The 21,316-nt window shown below is 41.5% G+C and overlaps 1 protein-coding gene across 1 annotated transcript; it reads right to left on the bottom strand.

Moving 5' to 3' along the window:
• Positions 1–1,874: 1,874 nt before the first annotated feature.
• LOC139296033 (collagen alpha-4(IV) chain-like) lies at positions 1,875–21,244 on the bottom strand. The gene is made up of 47 exons (XM_070918292.1): positions 21,201–21,244; positions 20,766–20,808; positions 17,386–17,457; positions 16,944–17,078; positions 16,711–16,755; positions 16,085–16,201; positions 15,721–15,786; positions 15,528–15,563; positions 15,295–15,357; positions 15,098–15,133; positions 14,937–14,978; positions 14,677–14,760; positions 14,420–14,464; positions 14,264–14,335; positions 14,130–14,174; positions 13,991–14,044; positions 13,612–13,675; positions 12,914–13,018; positions 11,571–11,732; positions 11,347–11,355; positions 11,130–11,219; positions 10,739–10,890; positions 10,546–10,618; positions 10,125–10,231; positions 9,781–9,964; positions 9,620–9,691; positions 9,236–9,343; positions 8,906–9,124; positions 8,572–8,727; positions 8,278–8,445; positions 7,727–7,870; positions 7,227–7,337; positions 6,909–7,087; positions 6,508–6,571; positions 6,184–6,258; positions 5,897–6,004; positions 5,456–5,563; positions 5,074–5,145; positions 4,664–4,792; positions 4,247–4,354; positions 3,987–4,142; positions 3,796–3,903; positions 3,351–3,488; positions 3,094–3,210; positions 2,656–2,844; positions 2,228–2,511; positions 1,875–2,135 (listed from the first exon to the last, which is right to left on the bottom strand). Exons 1-47 carry the CDS (start codon positions 21,242–21,244, stop codon positions 1,875–1,877), a joined length of 5,019 nt encoding a protein of 1,672 aa, XP_070774393.1.
• Between the last annotated feature and the right edge of the window lie 72 nt (positions 21,245–21,316).

The raw sequence follows: 21,316 nt of genomic DNA, 5'->3' as shown, positions 1-21,316 counted from the left end.
GTAGTCACTACGTCAAAGCCTTTCGAAAGCGGTTGAATCGTTTTATAAGAAAACCTGTTGGCTGGCATGTTGTAGACGGCGGAGAAAGTGTGAAATGTTTCTGCTGTATTCTAAGATACACTATGAGGGTGGGTTGGGGAGGTAGTAAATTAGAACATACATTATTAACAGTATAATTTCAAAAAACCAGCCAAAGCCTGTTAAAGCTAGATATGGGTGTGGTTGCACTTTGGACAGTTGGTTATTTCAAATGGGGTTGGTGGCAATAGCTGGCGAGTACCAGCGCCCTTACTTTGCCATGCACACTGCGAGGACCATGACACAGTGTAAATACTTGACGCCAACGACCAGCCCGTACAATCAACACCTGAGCTTTTAGAACATTTCTTAATTTTACTGCAGATTATAATAGCCATATGCACTTGCTTAAGAAATAACTTTCAAGATTATGCTTATATATATATTTTTGAAAATGTTAAAAAGGTAGTTGTGCCATGTAAGTTTTAATTTATTGGCTGGGAGGTAAAGCCTCAGGAGGCTGGCTGTGTGACATGCAGTCATCTGTGATTGGTTGTCTCTGACAATATTCCCAATTCAATTGGCTGGCAACCATTTTAGAGATCAAATCGTTGAAGGACCTATAACATGGCAACAGCTCTACCCAGTCAAGAAGACAGGGGTTGCACAAGGGCCTACAAATCTTTGAGGCTTTGTAAAAAAAAAAAAAAAAGAAAAAGCTGCACTACCCATCATATTCCATTACATTTAATCAGGCTGATTACATACATTACGTCCCTCTCCTCCTGCTCTCTCCCTCTACCTCAACCTCCTACTTACATCATCTAAATTGGTTCTCTTTAGCACATTAAAATGCAATGTTGACATTGCCAAAATAGTATGGGTTTGACAAATGAGCGAGCCCTCATGGAGAGTGGAGTACAAGTGCAGTACCCCCTCGCTGGTGAGAATCAATGCTACAGAGGTCCCTCTGTGTTGTACCTGTACGTGTGTGTGAGGGAGGGAGCTGTGTGTGTTTGTGTGTGTGCCAAGCTACACTGTATGCAAGTTGAATCTTTAAAAATGATTGTTTTAAGACATTCACTTTGCCCTATCCATGATGTTGGTGGGTGGAGGTTGGAAATGTAATAATGATGATGTACAATCTTTTTGTGTGTATAAACGTGCACTGTGAAAAGGTAGAGAGAGCACCGCACTGTCAGAGTCCTCTGTCTTATTGCACTGAGTGTTCTCTTGTTTTGCGTAATAAAAAAGAAAAGGAAAAAACATGTTTGAGGAAAAAAGTACTGTATTCTGATTGTCACTTGGGTTCTGTTGAGAGAAATAAATAAATATGAACTTGAAACCCGCTATGGAAAACTGTATCCTGTTGAAATGATTCATTTTCTCCTATCTTGGGATTTTTGCATGTAGACTGTTGTTTTTCCAACTGTTGTAGCTATTGAACTCTGAGTGACTCGTAACTCTTAACTTTTTTAAACATCTTAATTGAGGAGCACAACTCAGGTGGAGAAGTAAAGGTCTTCAGAGTATTTCTCCTAAAGGATGATTTAATTAGGATTTCAACACTAGTCTAAAAAGGTGATTCTTACAAAATCTTAATGTACAGCAGCAAGATGATCACTTATCAAACATTTTAATCAGTGGAAATAGCACCTAATGACAGAAAAAAGATACAGCGACAGCAACATCATATAAAAAAAGAAAGGTAACAGTGTATACACTGCAAAGCTGCAAATTTTTTTGTCCCCATCTATAACCCTGAGTGGTGGTCAGAATTAGATTTTGAAAATGGAATGGCTTCCATGGGTTAAAACAAACCATTAAACTTACAACTAAAAATGACAAGAGGTCCTTCATTGTTCTCTGAGGCAGACATGACACTGACTAGCCTTGCGTCGCTGTTGGTCGGCTGCCTTGATGGTGCTGGGCCTCTGGGTGTTAAACTGCTCTGTCTGACTAACGGTTATCAGCCAAAAACTGTAGAGGTTGGCGAAGTAGTGACAGGAACCGCGGGCACCCTGGCACTCTATGAAGGGGTGAGTCCGGAAATCCTTAAGGCAGCTACCAGAAGAAGTCAGAGACTGGCCACCACCCTCATCACCTGCCCCTGTGTGCTGAACAGAAAGTTCAGAAAGCAGGTACGCATTTGGTAAGTTGATAGCACTTTTCTCTCCAACTCACAATCAGGCTTTTTAATCACACTCACCAGAAGGAAAGAGTACCCTGTCCACAGACTCCTCCAGCCAGGTGGGCATGCAGGGACTGTGTGATCCTGGCTGTGAAAAGCCACTGCGGGCGAAACTGTCTCACACACCACACAGCGGCTGATGTGAGAGCTAATCTCCTGGCCAAAGAGTGGCATCATGGGTATGGGAGCGGTGGTGGAGAGCCAATAGGATTTGTCGTTGTGACTGGAGTAGTGACAGGCAGCTTTGTTGCAGTAGGAGAAAGGCATGGTGGAGAAAACAGGGAGGCAGGAGCCAGCCTGGCCTACAGGAAGAGGAGGTGAAAGAAAAGAGAGTAAAAGAGAAATAGGAAGAATGGTTGTTTGTTAACCCTATAGACTCGGACTGGACTGATGGATAAACTGATTTCAAGACACCAACAAAAGTATCACTTTATGTAGACCCTTACCCAGATCTTGAGTGTGAGCCTTCTCTTGCCCCTCCAAGAAGACCAGACTGTAGCCCACCCAAAGCTGACTGCTGCCTTCAGGGCACCGTGGCACCTGAACTGACTGGCTGTGGATAACCAAAAGGAAGTCTGACCTCAACGCCCCCTTGTGGCCTAGCTCACCTGGATCACCGGGTGGACCTGGGATACCTGGAAGATGGAGGGGTTCAACAAGTAGCAAGTGGGTGACATGGAGGGAGGATAAGAGCGAGGAAGAAATGAGATGACATTAGCTATAAATTGAAGTCATTTTAAGAAGTCAATCATTTTATCTGTAGCCTTGACTGAACAGCCAAAATTATCCAGACCTTTCTACATAAAGTCAGTGTATTGTATAAGGAGACTATAACGCCTCTGGCAGGCATTGGGATCGTTACATGACTGCACCTAATTATTCACCTTGAGGTCCAGTGAAACCTTGCTGACCCACATCTCCTGGATCTCCAACAGGACCATTACGACCATGAGGACCTGGTACACCAGGGAGGCCCACAGACCCTATATTACCCTTTTCTCCTGGAAAGCACAGGTACAAATAAACAAGGACAAATATACACACAGACAAATACAACTGAGGATAATAAAAAAAACACTGATTTATTCAGAGACAGACCAGAAAGTATATACATACACAGAGAATACTAGACACTGCTTGCCTTTACGTCCTGGAGTCCCAGGAGGTCCCATATCACCAGGGAATCCAACAGATCCTGGGTTACCACGTGGTCCTGGGAGTCCATGGGGACCAATCCCTGAAAGTCTACTGACGGAATCACCAGGAGCACCTTTGGCACCTGGATAAAAACATAACATATTGATTACCAGATGAACTGTAGTATCATATACCACAACATTTCAGTAGTGTTGACTAAATTACATACAATAAATTCTAAATGAATGAAAGTGAAACAAAAAATGAAGAATATTAAGACTTTTTTTATTTTAGACTCACTTAAATAATACTCTTGACAAAATGTACTCGAGTTGTTAAATTCCCACACACACACACACACACTCCCTGCCTCCCTCTCCTCATGTCACTTGTAGTAGAGGTAAAATGCAAAAAAACTGTGCCTATCTTTTAGCTACGGTGTCACTCACCTGCGTCTCCAGTTGAACCAGTTAATCCCTTGCGGCCCCAAAGCCCAGGGACACCTTTCTGACCATTGGGTCCTAGAGGACCCCTGGGACCAGCAGGACCTCTCTCACCTGTTAAAGTGCAGTAACATTTAGAGTGCATTCAAATGGATGGGAACACTGTAAATACTGAGCAGTCTCGCACTGTAATGTACCTTTTGGTCCTGTAAAGCCTGGGTTGTACTGAGACCCAAGAGGTCCTGGGAGGCCCTTATCTCCCTTACGACCTGGTAACCCAGGGAGGCCAAGTGGACCTGGTTCTCCGTTGGAGAAAATGCTGCTGCCTGGAGGGCCCGGTTCCCCAAGAGGACCTAAAAAAAAAATACAATTACACAAATACCCACAGTTAAACATGACCTCTGAGACAAGATGGAGACAAACACAGACAAACAGATAAACATAAATATGCACACACCTGGGGGTCCTGGACGTCCTTCATATCCTACATCTCCATAGGGTCCTGGCAAAGGCCTGCAGCATTCTTTGCCAGGGGAACCAGGTTCACCTGGTAAGCCTGGAAGACCTGAGGGAAGAAAAGTTTAATACCTTATCTCAGAGTATACACTGTACCGAGGAATAGAACAGTAACCACACTCAACAAAAGGACAGTGAAAAACAGCAAATGACCATAACAGACTATTGCATGGTAACACTATCCCTGTGGACTGTGGAGACAATAATTCAAAATGAGTTAAATTGTATGTTTTCTAAATTATGCCTGTGTGAAACTGTATTCAAAATGTAAATTGAAACTTAAAATGTTTGTTTTTAACTCTTCATTGCTCCCCCACCATTATAGTAGATGCACTATTGATAATAATAGATATGATACCTGTGTTGCCAGGTGGGCCCCTCTGTCCTTTAGGGCCAGGAAACGTGGCTCCTGGAGGCCCTGGCTGGCCCCTTAGACCTTTAACTCCTGGAAAACCATCTGGTCCTGCAGGGCCAGGGATATCTATGCCTTGAAGTGATAAATAAAATATATTATGCTCTGATGTGTACTGTCACTTAAATTTTACAATTTTGTTTGTATGATTTAAGTGAAAGGCACAGGGTTCTGCTGAAACCAAACTTCAACATTTCTGTTTCAGGCAATTTGCATGTACGTCCATATTACATATGTACTACATACTATATGAAAAAAAAAAAACTATACCAACAGACACACCATAAAAAACATGCAAACAAATTAGATTACTGAACTATATTGAAAATGATGATACACTTTTTTATCCCTCTTACCGTTTGTTCCTTTCATGCCTGTTGGACCTCTGAGGCCATCCAGTCCATTCAGACCTGGTGGCCCAGGGGGCCCTAACATAAAATCATCATAATACAACATAAGAATAATCTTGATGGGTGTCTTCAGCACTCAAAAGCAGTTTCCTTTAGCAAATCACCCAGATTTTTTTGGTGCATGTTTTCCCTTTGTCCATGTGTCCTCTGAAATTTTACTTGCAACAACAGAAGATAAGCAAAGCCCTAATTATTCATTAATGGCTCTTACAACTCCTTTGACACATAATTCAAGCCAAATGATAGCCAATACAAATAGCATATTTGACACAATGCCTGTACCCTGCCAATCCAATGATGGGAGAAACAACTGACATTATGTTCGTACCTGGAGGCCCATATGGGCCAGGTGGGCCTGGTGGTCCCAGACCTCCACGATCACCTGGAAAACCTGGAAGACCTGGACGACCTGATGGGCCACGAGGCCCAGGGAAGCCTGTAGAGGCACACATAAAAAAGCTCAAACCAACATGTATACAAAAAGCACAAAATTCAAATTACTTGAGGGACTAACACAAGAACATTTAAGAACTGAGTCATATTGTTTTAATGACTAGAGGAGCATATGAGAATTTGTTTTACTTTTCATTTTTTTCTCTCTGATGAAATACTGCTGTGTGACATCTGGGGTGCAAGTTCTTATTCCTCTCCTGAATCTGACTATAAGTTATCATTCCTTTCAAAGATGAACATCAGCAGCTTTCCTTGATTTATCCAATTGTAAAATTATTTCTGCAGTACATTATTTCTCGTCTCAAATCTTGTCCACCTTGCCCACTTGGTCTTCCTGGTTCCCCGACAATGCCTGGTCTTCCAGGCTGTCCTGACTTTCCCCGGGGTCCTGGGTCACCTGGATCTCCTGGACTCCCTCTGGGTGCTTGAGGAAATTATTTTGTGGACATACATTTAGTTATATATATCCACTTAATGTATATAGTCTAAGAAACTGACAAACTTCCTTCAAGGATCATGGAGATTTTTTTTCTAGTCCCACCTCATCATTTGAAGTAATTTCTAAGTAGGTCTTCTGTTCAGTGTGGCATTTTCTTAACTCACCACTAGGTCCATCCTCCCCTGACAATCCTTTGGGTCCAGGTGGACCAGGCTGTCCATAAGTTTGTCCTGGTTCACCTGGAACAGATTTGGACAGGTTTCATCACGTTCAGTCCAACTTAATGACACAGGTATAAAATCCTGAGAGATTGGGCTTTATTGTTGTATATACTTCACTGTATTTGCATTTATTCTAACAATTGTAAAAAATCTCTGGTTATAAACCAGAAAAAAATTAATTAAATTATCCAATCTGCTTAGGATTCATATCCTGTTGAATAAATTTAAATGTTTCTCCATGACATGAAATTTGTTCTTTTGACTCACCCTTGGCCCCTGGAAATCCTTGTAAACCTGGAATACCCGGATATCCCCTAGGCCCGGGATCTCCCTTTGACAGACATCAACACATTTTAATGATTTAACATCACTTCTGAGACTGACATATAATAAATGATGTACAGTTAAGTCACTAATATATGTATTCAAGGGTATGTGATAACATAAGTAATCTAGGACTAGCTGTGCCATGCGGTAATCCTCACAAAAGATGACAAGTGTCTGTGCATTACAGGGAAATGATATGCTGCTAAGACACTATGTGACTGAAGTGGCAGCCATTTTTCAGTGTATTTGGGTATCTATTGGACATATATTAAAAAATTGAGCACAGACACAGACAGCTGTCTCTAAAATTATGAAGACAATAAATTAGGTTCATTGTGTACCGGATCTCCACTATGTCCAAGATCTCCCCTTGGACCAGGGAAACCTTTGATTCCAGGGTACCCAGGAGGTCCTGCTATTCCTGCCCTGCCTGGAGCACCAGTGCTGCCTTTAAATCCTGGCGGACCAGGCCATCCATCACCCCCGGAATCACCCGGCACTCCCCTTGGGCCCTTTGAGCCTATAAGTGACAAAACAAAATAAAATAAAAAATTGTGTAGTCCTACATTGTTTATCACAATCTATGGTATGTAGTGAAGTGACTTGGAATTCAAAAAAATGTCTTGTTTAAAAAAGATGTTAAGTGACAGCTCCATTACCTGCAGGTCCTTCTTGTCCTAGTTGCCCCTTCCTTCCTGGAAGTCCTATTGGGCCCTTTGTTACATTCACGACCCTTAATGGTCCTGGTAATCCTGGTGGACCACGTAAACCTGGATGGACCATAGAGTTGAGATGAAATGCTTGCCAGTCTGATTTAGAACTATTGTGGACAACCTTGTCTTGGCCAAGTGCGCTGCAATTATCTCATTTATGCTATATTTCTAGGTTAAAGGTTCTGAATGTTGGCATCAAACTACGATTTATGGCATTAGTATTTACTGAATAGAATGTTTTGTGTGTACACCTAATCCTTCCATTGTAATATACCCACACAAAATGTGCTGTATATATTTTGCTATGCTAGCCACACATTTATATCTGAATGTTGATTACAGTCACAGGGCCTGAAACATCTGTGATATTTTCACATTTTGATACTTGTTGGCCCCACTCAATTATTAAAAAACACACATGGTATGCACTGTATAGAAAGACTTACCTTTATTACCAGGCAGTCCTGGGTCTCCTGTGTCACCTGGACGACCATTAAAGCCTCTCTCTCCCTGTTTACCTCTGGGTCCCAGAGGTCCAGGGCGACCTGGTAAACCTCTGGCCCCAGCCCTGCCAGGGTACCCCCTTTCACCTAGATGAATTGAAAGGAGAGTCTCATTTCAATCTGGACAGACTGGTTTACATATAACGCATTGTTGATCAAATGTAATGCCTGAACCCTATAAATGGTCAGTGACATAACCCCTCTAGTTTGGAGTGTGATGTTGGTGATCAGATGTTGCGATCACTGTCAGGGCCTGGAGGCAGTGTGTACAGAGGAACAAGTACAGCTGATTGAGTTAATAAAAGTATGTTGACTAGCAACCAGCTCCTGTGTGTGAATGAAATAGGAGATGCAGTTTTAGGACGAACTGACTGGATGGTGTAAACAAGCAGCTGTCAGATTCTATACTAAAAAGATTTTACATGATTTTAAATGATCAGGTAAAAAAAATAATGCTTTTCACAAAAGTTTCCAATGACAGACAAGTGGTTCACCCTTCTGTCCAGGCCAGCCATCTATCCCAGGATCTCCTGAGGGGCCAGTGGGGCCTCTTGGTCCAGCTGGGCCTGACACACCGGGAGGGCCAGGGAAACCTTGTGGACCCCTCTGTCCATGACCAGGTGGACCTATATCTCCCTTATAACCCTTCTGACCAAGGTAACCTATGCAACATTATAAAATTCAATGAGAGAAATATGTTAATGGGGGTTGAATGGCAGCTTTACAACAAAATATTCTTGAATATACTCTGGAATTAATTATAAATGAATTAAGGGACGTGTGCTCACCTGGTACTCCCCTCAGTCCAGGGTTTCCTGGAAGTCCTGGTGGTCCATTCAGATCATACACAGTGCAGGGTGGACCTGGAGGACCAGTGGCTCCAGGGTCACCACTGATTCCTGGCTCTCCTTTATAACCTGGTCGTCCAGGTGGGCCTTGTACGCCTGTAATTCCGAGGCACCAATGGTCAACCAATTCCGATGTACAGTAAAGACTGGGAAGTTCACTATAAATTGAGGAAATCTCGGATTCCTTTCTGTGACACAGGCCAACTAAACTACACTAATTAAAGCTGTTGTTGAGTGGTTTGTTTGTGTTCGCCTAAATATAAATTAAACTTACCTGGAGACCCTGGGTTTCCAGAAATGCCATGGAGTCCATGTGTCCCCACAGCCCCAGGGTGGCCAGGTGGGCCAGTAGCACCTGGCCTGGCAGAGAAGACATCTCCTGGGATACCCTTCCTGCCTGGGTGTCCTGGTAACCCAGGAGGGCCGAGAGGGCCGTCCAGGCTAATTCCATTGGGACCAGGGACACCTGGATCCCCATTCAAACCTAGAGGTCCTTTTACAAATAAGACAGACCTATAAGCATACAAACAACCCTGGAGAAAGAGAAAGATCTTTAAAATTTTTGTATAATTCTAATTTGACAACATTTTAGTTTAGTAATTACCTGGCGGGCCAATCCCTCCAGTTTCACCATCATCTCCTTTAATGCCCTTCAGGCCAGGGTATCCTGGAGCTCCCAGGAGACCGTCACTTCCTGGCTCACCTGGAATCCCTACAGGGGCCAAAGAAAACATGTTTCACTCTTGTCACTTGGCTTACTATGTCCAACCAATTCTGCAATCAACTTTTGAGATAATATTTTACAAAAACATCACTTGAATGGTAACTGTAGGTTGGAAGACAGCCAAGAAATGCAACTTTTCGTCAATAGACATGGCACTTGGACTGGCCAACAAACAATGTAACAATCATCTTTGAATAGTAGATGTAATTTTTACAGTGCCTGGATGCAGTGATGATTTTCAAGATGTCATGTGTAACACCTTACCTGGTAAACCTGGCTCACCCTTAGGACCAGGTGATCCAATCTCGACTTCATAACAGCAATTCTCAATTTCACCTGGTGACACAAATACAACATGCTTTTTGAGCCTGTGACACCTGGCTTAAAACCAACTGATAATCTCTGAATTCAACCCAGTCTCTGACCTGGAGGGCCTGGACGTCCAGGAATTCCTGGGGGGCCAGGATGTCCCTGATTCCCTTTCAGGCCAGGTAGCCCCTTGGGGCCTGGAAAATCAGGACCAGGGGGGCCTACAAGCCCTGGAAACCCTTTGGGTCCAGCAACACCAGGGTCGCCTTTTAGACCAGGTAATCCTGCATATCCAGCACCCTGCAAAAATGTTAACTGATTCCATAACCGCAGAACCAAACAGAGTGTAACAAAGTGGAACATGTTTACATATACAGTATAATTAACCAGCTACGATTAATCATACCATCCGTTCCATAAATTACATTTACATTACATTGCTTAAAATGTACACACTCACCGGTGGTCCAGGGTCTCCTGCAGGGCCAGGTGGGCCATCACTTGCTGGCCTTCCTGTTGCTCCAGGAGGACCAGAATGTCCAGGGACTCCTTGGTTACCCTTGGCACCTATCAACATCAAAAAGAAACGGTAGACATTATCTATAAATTGGTATGTATAAAACAGAGATCTTTGTTTTCTTATTTGACAAAAAGTACAAAGCTACCAACAGACAAATCCAACTTTTTATTTCAAGCTACAGTAAACAGACTGCACAGAATACAGTACACTATGTTTGCCTCACTGTAGTGTTTGGTAAACATAGACAATTGAATAAAATCTTGACTTAGAACTCTCCAAGCATTTAAAATACCTACAAGACAAGACTTGCTTATATAATAATACTGTGTACAGTACAGGTTTGGCATAAATAGGTGCTCACCTCTAACACCTGTCACAAAAGAGTCACCTTTTTGACCCTTCTGTCCGTTTAAACCAGGAATTCCTTGAAAGCCCTCCAAGAAATCACAAAGTCAAATAGAAAACTATGTTTCTGTGTTAATGACAAAGAACAGACCTCCAAACATGAACAACAGAAAATTGCATTTATATAGTTTGAATCCTGCAGTCTTTACTTGTGGTCCTCTTGGGCCCTCATCTCCTTTCAGTCCTGGGTCTCCCTTAAGTCCTTGAGTTCCAGGTAATCCTGTAGTTCCTGTATAACCAGGTGGACCAGGGGGGCCTATGTTTCCCCCACCAGACCTACAATCACATTCCCCTGGACAACCTGTAGGAGACACAGATGGCAAAAATTTATGACTATGATGCATCACGTTTGCATACTGTACAACTATACGTACTCAGCCACCCACACAGGCGAATAAATGTATACTATAGGAAATCACAAATCTGTTCCAGTAAATTCCCACAGGGTGTTTTTAGATTTGACCAGAGGTCAGTAGACCAGAGAAGAACACAATCTCTGTTAGTGGGATCAACTAATACATATAAACAGTCACACATCACCTTTAATTCCTGTGCGCCCTTTGTTTCCAGGAAATCCTTTGTGTCCTTGATCACCAGGGACCCCTGGGTAACCAGGCTCACAGTAGTAATCTGTGGATCAATCAGCCACAAATATTGGGTAACATAAGTTAAAAACTTCTGCAAGTAGTTTAAATGCAAAATTGAATATTAAAATTTGTGGACTTATTAAGTAATACTTAAGTATTTGAGAACTCACCTCCACATCCTGATCCGATCACATCAAGGATGCCATGTACACACACAGATACACACACACACACACACACACACAGACAAACACAGAAACACACAGAAACAAACCAGAGGGTTTGAAATGCGCAAAAAGACAAGCTTGCCATTATTCAAATAATGAAACTACATTTGTGAGTAACTAACACATATAGGAAACTATTTTGTATTTGATAAGACAAATTAATATACCTGGAGGACCTGGGCGGCCTATGACACCTTTAGGTCCGGGGGGTCCTTCAGTTCCCTTTGGTCCCGGAAACAGATTGCTTTCAAGGTCATAATACCTTCCTGGCTCTCCCTTGTAGCCCTTGGGACCAGGGGGCCCTCGTAGACCAGGAAAACCTGGCTCCTCTAGGAAGGTGTGAGAGAAAATGCATCACAAAGAACCTGTCAGGGTCATCTCACAACTCCACCCTGGTTAAGAAAGCTCAGGAATGGCTGTACTTCTTAAGGAAACTTAAGAGAACAAAATTCCCATGCCAAGTTCTCGGTGAACATTACAAATTGGCATGGTTTGTGTATGGCCTGGGACAGGAGGGCTTTGCAGCGGGTGATAAAAACCGCCATCTACCGTGCATCAGATATCGGAGAGGTGTAGAGCATGAAGGATACTAAAACACAATAGCCACCCCAGCCACAGCGTGTTCACCCTGCTGGCATCTGGGAGATATAAAAGTATCCAGTGCTGTACCACCAAGCTCCAGAGAAGCTTCTGTCCCCAGGCTGTGTCACTTTTAAATTCATCCCCCTCACTTCATCAATATGTTTTTTGTTTTGTTCAATCCCTGGAGCGAACAGTGTTTTCTGTGCCTTAAAGGTCCCATATTGTAGTAAGTGAGATTTCCATGTCTTTTTTGATTATAAAGCAGGTCTGGGTGTTCTATAAATACGTATCAAACAGCTCAGTCCACGGAGAAATGCACACAGCCCACATTCAGAAACTGTGCCTTTAAACGAGCCGTCAGGACTTCCGTTAGGTTGTGATGTCACAACTATACAGTCACTGCATTCAGCCACCCCCCCAGCAGGTCATCTGATCCAGACACAGGACACCCACAAAGTACAGGGACACGCTCATCCACCAGCTCAGTCTGTCTAAGTTATTCGACCGCTCTGCTCAGGACTACTCTTCACGTTTTTGGAGGACCAGTTTGTCTAAAACGGCTTGTTTTGGACAGAGGGTGAACTGAGGGGCTTCATAAAGGGCCAGTATAAGAAAAATAAGGACTTTTTTAACTGTGAATCATGCAAAGCTACTCTAGTGGGTTACCAGGACACAAAATATAGAGCTGAAATGAGCATAATATAATATGGAACCTTTAATTCCAAATGAAGTCTGCTTGGGTTCTCATTTGTGTCTGCAACTTTGTGGCAATAACTGCTGATGTGAACTATGATGGCCAATATGAGAGACAGAGCAGAGGAATGGATCAAATCCTGACCAGAGTGAGTGATACACTCAGTGATATATAGTACATTAAGTCAGAAGTAACCTGAAAGTTAGAGACCAGAGACAAAAGCTGAACTCTCACCTGGTATTGTTAATCCTGGCGGGCCAGGAGGTCCATGCATGCCCATGAATCCAGGGTCACCTGGGAGGCCAGGCAATCCAGGATACCCATGATCACCTTTACCACCTGAACCATACAGACATAGTACCGTGGAAAAGTCAGAGATGCTTGATAATTCTCATACAGTAATTATGCTTGTTTACTAACTTGACAGGAGGGTTTAAAAATTTTAGCCATCAATTCACAAGAAAATCAGTGTGTCAGACAATTTAATATCAAGTAATTTTGGTGAAAATATAACACACAGATAAACAGTAGGGAAGTGGATTATGCTGCAAAAGCGGTTTGAGAAGTTTCTATAATTCATACCTTTCATACATTTTGATGCTTTTTAAAAACCTGTGGCAACTGACATTATTCAAGATGACCATAGCTTGAAACTAAAAGCATTTCACAGCCACCTTTCAGAGTGTTTGAGACTCAAAACATTCTGAGAGGAGTATACTTTAATCACCCTACTTGAGTGCAAGTCTACAGTGATAGTGATGTCACTATAGAGATTGTATTGGCCAAAACAGTAAGTCCAAGGTTGTACACTATTTGACTTTAATTCTTAAAGTTATTTAATTTATTTCATTATCATATTTAGGATTTAGGATTATCATATGTAGGATAGCGCTCAACCTGTGAGGAGAGTGTAGGTACTGCAGTGGTCTCACCTCTGGCATCACTTCCATTATGAAAGCCTAGGGGACCAGGGAGACCTGGATCTCCTGGGTAACCCTGTTTGAAGCAAAAACAGAGACAGAAACCATGGTCATGGATAGAAAATGCCACTGATACATAATATTTCAAAGATGAGAAGAATGATCAAGGATCACTGGTCTTGTCTAATAAATGTGATAGTCCCACTGACCAACCACCAGAGGGCAGCAGACAAGGAAAGATTGTTTTTCTTCACTTTTTTTCCTACGTCTGAAGTACACCTCTAATTGCAAGGGGGACAAAGGTATCGCAAAGATGCCAGTAAGCATCTGTCCTGTCTTTTCTGTGTTCAAATTGTGACGCAGATTCATTTGATGTTTATGCAAAGCTCACCTTAGGTCCAACTCTTCCAATGAGACCTGGAAGTCCTTTCTCTCCAAGTAATCCCTGAAAATATATCATTGTATTTAACCTAAAGAAATAGTCTAGGTATAGCAACACAAGAGAATGCTTAATCATAATACAGGTGTACCTCAAGTCCTGGTGGTCCATCTCTACCAGGAAATCCTGGAAGACCCTAAAGATGGGAACAATGGGGTGATTATTGTATGTGTGTATGCATGTGCAAGTCTAAAACCATGGCGCAGTCTGAGTTAAGTCACCTACCCGGACTCCAGGAAAACCAAGGATTCCTTGCTCTCCTTTAACTTCTTGATTGTAGTAGTCTCCTCTTCTACCCTGATAAGGAAGAAGAATGCAAATCAAATACCTTTCTCTTTCACTCAAACGGGCCTGTATGCTAACAGACAGTATAAAACTCACTTTTATGCCCTTTGGTCCACATGGTCCAGGAAGACCACTGTCTCCCTGAGAAGCATAACAGAAAATAGTGAAGCATGGAGAAGGTAGAGTTTGATTTGCAACTTTAAATTAGAAGGCACTGCGACATGATGATGCTGTTTGGACTGATTAAAATTAATGGGATGCCATAAAAACCTTTAAGACTTGAATAAAGTTGGATCTGTCTTTATACAGGTCTGTGTTTGTTGTATCAATACAAGTGAGAGCTTTGCCTTCACCTTGTAACCTTTAGATGGAAGAAAGTGTGGAGGAAATTCTATGACTTCTTCTGGTCCTTGTGGGCCAGGTGGGCCCTGTTCACCCTGGAATATGAAATTAAAGGGGTAAAGACATTTGCTGGGTTGTAAGTTGGATGCATCCATACATATGCACAAACCCAGAAGCACACACACATCACACACAAATGCACTTTTACACAGACACACACACAGTGCAAAACCTCAGCACAGAGCTGTCAAATGGCAAAATGGTTTCTTACATCGTCACCTTTATCGCCAGCCAGTGATCCTCCAGGGTCGCCCTACACAACAACCAAAAGTTTAGTCAGGTTTTGTGTTTGTGTGGAAGAGTGTGTGTATGCATGCAAGGGTTTTCTTTTTGCAGCATGCAATGGCAAAGATTGTGAAGCAAGTGACTCACTGGTAGTCCTCTCACACCTTTAGGTCCTTCAGAGCCCTAAATGGAATCACACACATACATTCTCACAGATAAAGCAATACATTTATTCTTGTATTGTAGATCATGAATATTAATGGTCTAATAATGCAGGATACTGTGCATGTACAGTAATACACCTCTTAATTATGACCTATATAAAAAAAGTACAACTTTTTCACCTCAAGTCCAGGAAGGCCAGGAGGGCCAGTGTGGCCTTTAGGCCCAATGTCTCCTTGTCTTCCCTGAATTAAAAAAAAATCACACAATGTTAAAGACACTTAACATGAAGTTGAGTCAATTTAACTACAAGTAGAGAGTGTAAGTTTTAAAGCACGTAATCACTGCTTCATTTATTAGCATAATATTATTGAGGGATACTGCTTTACTGTCAAAATAAGAAAAGAAAACTTACAGGTAGCCCACGTTCTCCATCTCTACCACGCTCCCCCTGTAAGATAAAATTAAACAAAGGTGAGAATGATGAGAATATTTACAGACTATGTAAATTGCATATAATTATGAAACTGCTCAAAGACCAAAGGGTTTTGACACTGGTGAAGCAAAGTCCATCATTATCTGAGCTCCTCCAGATAAGGGGAACTTACAGGAAGTCCTGGAAGGGCAGGCCCATTCAAAGGTTCTCCTTTCATTCCTTTAGGCCCAGGTGATCCCTGACAAGAAGAGACAGAGCAAATGTTTGCATTAGACATATTATCAATAGTAGCTATAGGTATTAAAAAAACAAGAAGAACAGTATTTTATATTTATATGTTTTCATAAAACTCCCACAGAAAGTTAATCTTGAATGTCACAGTACATCCTGCATTGCTTCTGAATGCTGGCATTGGACATAAATCGTGTGCTGCAGAATCCCTACGCTTTGTAGAAAAGTTAGAGAAGGATATCAGAAGGTCTCACACCTGACTGAATAATGGCTAATAGTAACATCAGAACAGGAATTCTACTCACCGGTTGCCCTTGGAGACCCTCCAAACCAGGAATACCAGGGACTCCTGGTCGCCCCCTTGTCCCATTACAACCATCCACTCCTGGCAAACCAGGCTCTCCGCCTGGACCAGGGTGGCCCTGAACAATATAGTACAATTATGGTGGCGAAGTATAATTGCAGAGTGTAACAAGGCACAATTACGACCTCTCGGACTCTAGTTGAGAATCAATATTGAGCAGTCATAGCTTCTTCATAGCCTATATTTAATATGTCATAATTATATAGTGATTTAGATGAACAACTTGAATTTTTATTGAACACAAACACTTGAGTAGTGAGGATGCAACTGCATTAGGCATAGAAGGAAACCAGGCCTTCATCTAAAGTATGCCATGATGTGTCCACTAGAGGGCATACCAGACATATGCTTCAAATCACTGCACCTTTTCTGGTGTAGTCTCCAATATTGTATCTTTAATGAACTGAGCAGTTACACAGTTGGTAATACCACATGATGTATTTATATCTGACATTATTATCAAGGATGTATTCTAAATTCCTTTTGGAAGAAAGTTGGTGCAATCCCCTCAGAGGGTTACTCACCTCTAAGGGATTATTATTGTCAGTACAATAGTGGTTTACTCACTGATGAGCCATTATTACCGGGAAAACCAGGAACACCGATCTTGCCCTGAAATGTAAAAAATATGGGCACCATTCATTCAGTACAGAGTTAGATTACATTATTTACTCCCACTTTCACCCCTTATTTTTTCTCAATCACTGGCAACACATTATTTTGAATAAGTTTAATAATGTAGACTTGATGATTAACTGTGTCTGTTTAGACACAACATGCACATGAACATGCACACTAACACGGCTTCCTTTGGGCCCCTCTGGGCCATGTGATCCCTCTGCTCCCCTCCTGCCTTTCTCCCCAGGTGGCCCTTCTCGTCCCCATGGCCCCATTGGTCCCCGGGGGCCTTGCTGGCCTGGCTTCCCTGGAGCGCCCTACAAAGAGGAAAGTGATGTATATAAAACTGTTACTGAGAGTGACACTTTTGGGATTAAGAACACTTTTTCCCTTTAGGACCATTCAGTATTTTACCTCTAGTCACTGCACCTGGATAGTTGAATAACATAACAATAACGTTGTGCTGTACAAATGTGTTTTATTACAAATAGCTATTAGGAACAATATCTGTCAAATCATCTAATAATTTCTAATAATACAATTTTTTTCATTCATAATTGAGTAACTTGGGTAACTAAGGATAACTTGCCAATATATCACAACATGAGAAGAAAGAGTTCATACCTGTGCACCTTTGGCAGGAAGACACTGACATACAGAGCAGTCTCTTCCTTGACATGGGCCCTCAATCCCCCCCTGAAACAACAAATAGAGACAAACCATAGACCTTAAATGTAGTAAAACTGATCAATATTGCATTTGAGAGAGAGAGAGATGGAGACTGGCTGAGGCTGTGTGTGTGTATATGTGTGATGTCCAAGCAGAGCAGACGACAGTAAGGGGACAGAGGACATCAGCAGGCACATCAGATAAGCTTGTGGTGTGGGCATATCTGCCATTCCTGAGTATTTTACAGCTTGGAGAATTAGCCTTGAGAATTAACACATTTCCCTGTGGATGGTGGAATGTCCTAGAAAGATTTAAACAAATCAGTCTTCTCACACAGACTTGGGTAAATAATGAGTGCTCTGACCTTGATGAGGAAGAAAGCTCAGAGCGCTTCATCATTCTCATAATGCACTAACATCTTTCTCACCTCCAGATGTCAAGTATCCCACCGATGTGTGTGTGTGTGTGTGTGTGTGTGTGTGTGTGTGTGTGTGTACAGGGAGTTTTACAGCACAGAGATGCCTTTGACACAAACATTTAGTAATGTTTTCTCAAAGTTTACTAAATATTTGGATGAGTTTATACTGGTGAAATGTAGTTCTATCGCACATCTGTTGCCCCACTTTCTCTTTTGGTCCAAACATTCATGGGTATCTCTTGCAGCAGAAAACATAACTTACAACAGTTAACTAACCCGAGGACTTTGGCTACCCCTCGAGTTCACGGCCATGCTCGACATCACTGCCATATCAGGTTTGATTACCTTTCCTAAAAGTTCAGCCTGCTCTTAGTCTTAACGTCACAACTAGCATAGCATTTACGTCGGCTGATGGTGCAGTTAGCGTTAACTAATACTCTAAATATCAAATGTTGTTAATCATCAAAACACATTCTTAACAGAAAACAGGTCTTTTCTGAGAATGTGAACATTGAAAACCAAGCAAATTATTAAATATTTACAAAAGTGAAACTATTTTTACAACGTGCAGTACATTCCGATGTGTGGTGGCATCGCGTTAATGTTCGTCAAAGATAAAATAACCATATAACTACAATAGTGTTGCAGGGATGACGTATTTTTGTAGGCCAACCCGGAAGTTAGAATCGCCCTGGTTCCCTCAACAAAACGCCAATGGGATTTTGGATATTTGCAGAAAATAAACTCTGTGGCAAACGTGGTACTTACACGTTTTGTTCAGCATGATAATCTTCACAAATGAACACCACTTTTATGATTTTTGAAGGGTAAATGGAATCGCCAGAAATAAAACGCTAATGTTAGGCTATAAACGAACTACACTTCGGTGGTATTACTTCGATATATGTAGATATATAAACAGTGAGATAGAGTATAACACAACGAGACTGTAAAGGCGGACTAGTGAGTAGATGACTTTCAGTGTTCGGCATGAAGACGTTAATAATGTCCGTGACAACCGCTGTAGTCTCATTTAACAACTTGTTAGCAACCGCCTTTTTTAATTAACGTAAAAGCTTCAAAATTCACGAGGGGTGTATCTGCTGGCCATAACCATAGACCTTATTTCAGGCATTTAACCAAAAACCCATTCAAAAAAACCCATTGACTTCGAGACGAGGGAACCGGAAGTGTAAAAATGCTTACTAATTGCCGGGTTTTAGGACTCATTCCTGCAGCGCTATTTACCATTCGCAACGCTATCACCGTATGTTAGCATTTCACCATTATGCTAACGTTAGCGCTTTTACGTAAGAGCAGGCAAACACAGAATGTAATTCATTTATTCCTTCACTTTTTCTGTTGTGTGTCTGGTATGGGTAACTTAAGGCGAAAAAACCCTGACAAACTGAGGGTACAGGTATGATCTTACTGGAGTCTCTTGAACACGTTCGACCTGCTGCGCCTAGATACGGTTGCTAAGATGTGATTGGACACTTGTATGTTGGGGGAGGGTTTTTAGCAAACGGTCCAATAGGAACAAGAGAACACTTCTGACCTACTTCTTTAAACTAGCATGATACTATGTAGGGCCCTTTGCTAAATGTGTATCGTTAATAGCTATTAATATGTGCTAATAATTTAAAGGACAAATTGATTTTTGATGTCCTACCTTCTCCAGTAGCGCAGAGGTAGGAGTGGATTTGTTGTATGCATGCAACATTGTGGTAGCACTTTCGTCATAAAAACAAAGCTAGCCAATGTCATCCAGATAGAATTTATAGTATCCAGCTAACACTGTTTTGCAACTAGATACACTACAGTATAACCTGATCTATACTGGAATTTCAATGACAATACCAGTATCAAGTATCAGCCAATATTAATTTTTTCAAAAATACAAACATTTCTGATCATTTTGTTAAATTTGTTTGTTGGTTGGTTTAAAATAATTTAAATCCTGATATATACTGAGTAGGACATTTTTCAGTTGAAGATGTGTACACAAACAGGAGCACACTGACATACAGCAAGCCACGTACACCCACCGACATAAAGTGCAGTAAGAGCATCAGGTTCAGGACTATCTTGGTATTGCGTTGATGGATTGTTGTTTGTGACAGGCCTGAACTACATTCCTGGCTACTGTCGCAGCAGGGTTTACAAAAATTAAGTTGTAATAAAAGTTGAAACCCCTGTTGCTCAGCATTTGCCATAGAGGTGTTGATTCAAGTCTGTAGTAAGTCTTGAGCCTGTAGTTAGTGATGGTGTTTTATTGAACTGCATTGTATTCCAATGTTTTGTCCTCCCCATTTACATAAATGAGAGGGGAGGAGGCATAGAGTTGAATTAACACCTTTAAACAACAAAAACTCAAACATGATAACCTTCAGTGCACTGATGTATTAGGTTGCATTAGCTTGTAGTGTACACAATGTAATAAACTGGAAACTCAGGGTATATTGTAACGTGGTTGTGATATTGTTCTCCATATTTAAATGAGGTGACAAAATGTTGGAAACATCTGCGCAATGCAGTCCAGTACAACATTGTCACAAAGTAGTCTCAACAAATAAATTAAGAATTAGTGTTTATGTCAGGACTATTTTACTGCTTAGCAGGTGCATGTGTTTCACCCAGTGTACTTTAAAAGCTCATTTAATCTATTGAGGCACAAGTCCACTAAATAATTTAAACATACTCTTAAAATCTGTAATTCATCATGGTTATTCTCAGCAATACGATCATATAGTACAGTATTTTTGTATATATGATTTTATTCATGGTATATTTATGCAATTTAACTTTATTAAAATGATTCATTACAAGGTTTTTAGATTTAAATGTTGTCATAGTAGTGATATTCTGTTGTAATTCAAATGTATTTGTAATGAAGGCTTAAAAAGGAAAGTCTTACTGCATTGAGCTGCTGCACCAAGATGACCAGGGCAAGGATCCACCTGTGAATGTAATAGTGGCAATAAATTAACTGTAGTCTCATTTAGCCCCAGCTAGAATGTACCGAAACTCTCATCACTCTGCAGGTGATACCACAGTCTGTGTGAGTGCAACTGTATGTGTGTGTGTAGTGGAGGTCAGTTTTAATACAAAGTCTACATATTGGAATGCAAGTATGCAGATGTGTTGAATATGTGAGTAAACAGGCAAGACGTGTGTTTGTCTCCAGGTAAGTAGATTTACAAAGTAGGGGATGTGAATTTTATGAGACATGCCTCATAAATGTTTACAATTCATACAATCATCAGATATGGGTGCTGCTACAGACATCAGAATAATAAAATGCATGTCACATTTCTCTTATTGCTAATAATAAACGTTTAGTGGGACTCACCTGAGGGGGCACAGAGTCACTGTAACAGTAACTGAGGATCCCATCTCTCATCTCATCAGGCTGTTTAACAGGTGAGTGTTGGCCTCAGTGCTGCCCTCTGTGGTGGATAAAAGGAA

This window comes from Enoplosus armatus, chromosome 14 (genome assembly GCF_043641665.1).
Source record: "Enoplosus armatus isolate fEnoArm2 chromosome 14, fEnoArm2.hap1, whole genome shotgun sequence".
In the NCBI taxonomy this organism is placed as follows: domain Eukaryota; kingdom Metazoa; phylum Chordata; class Actinopteri; order Centrarchiformes; family Enoplosidae; genus Enoplosus; species Enoplosus armatus.
The sequence above is the reverse complement of the archived record's forward strand: the minus strand, read 5'-3'. Positions and strand labels throughout refer to the sequence as shown.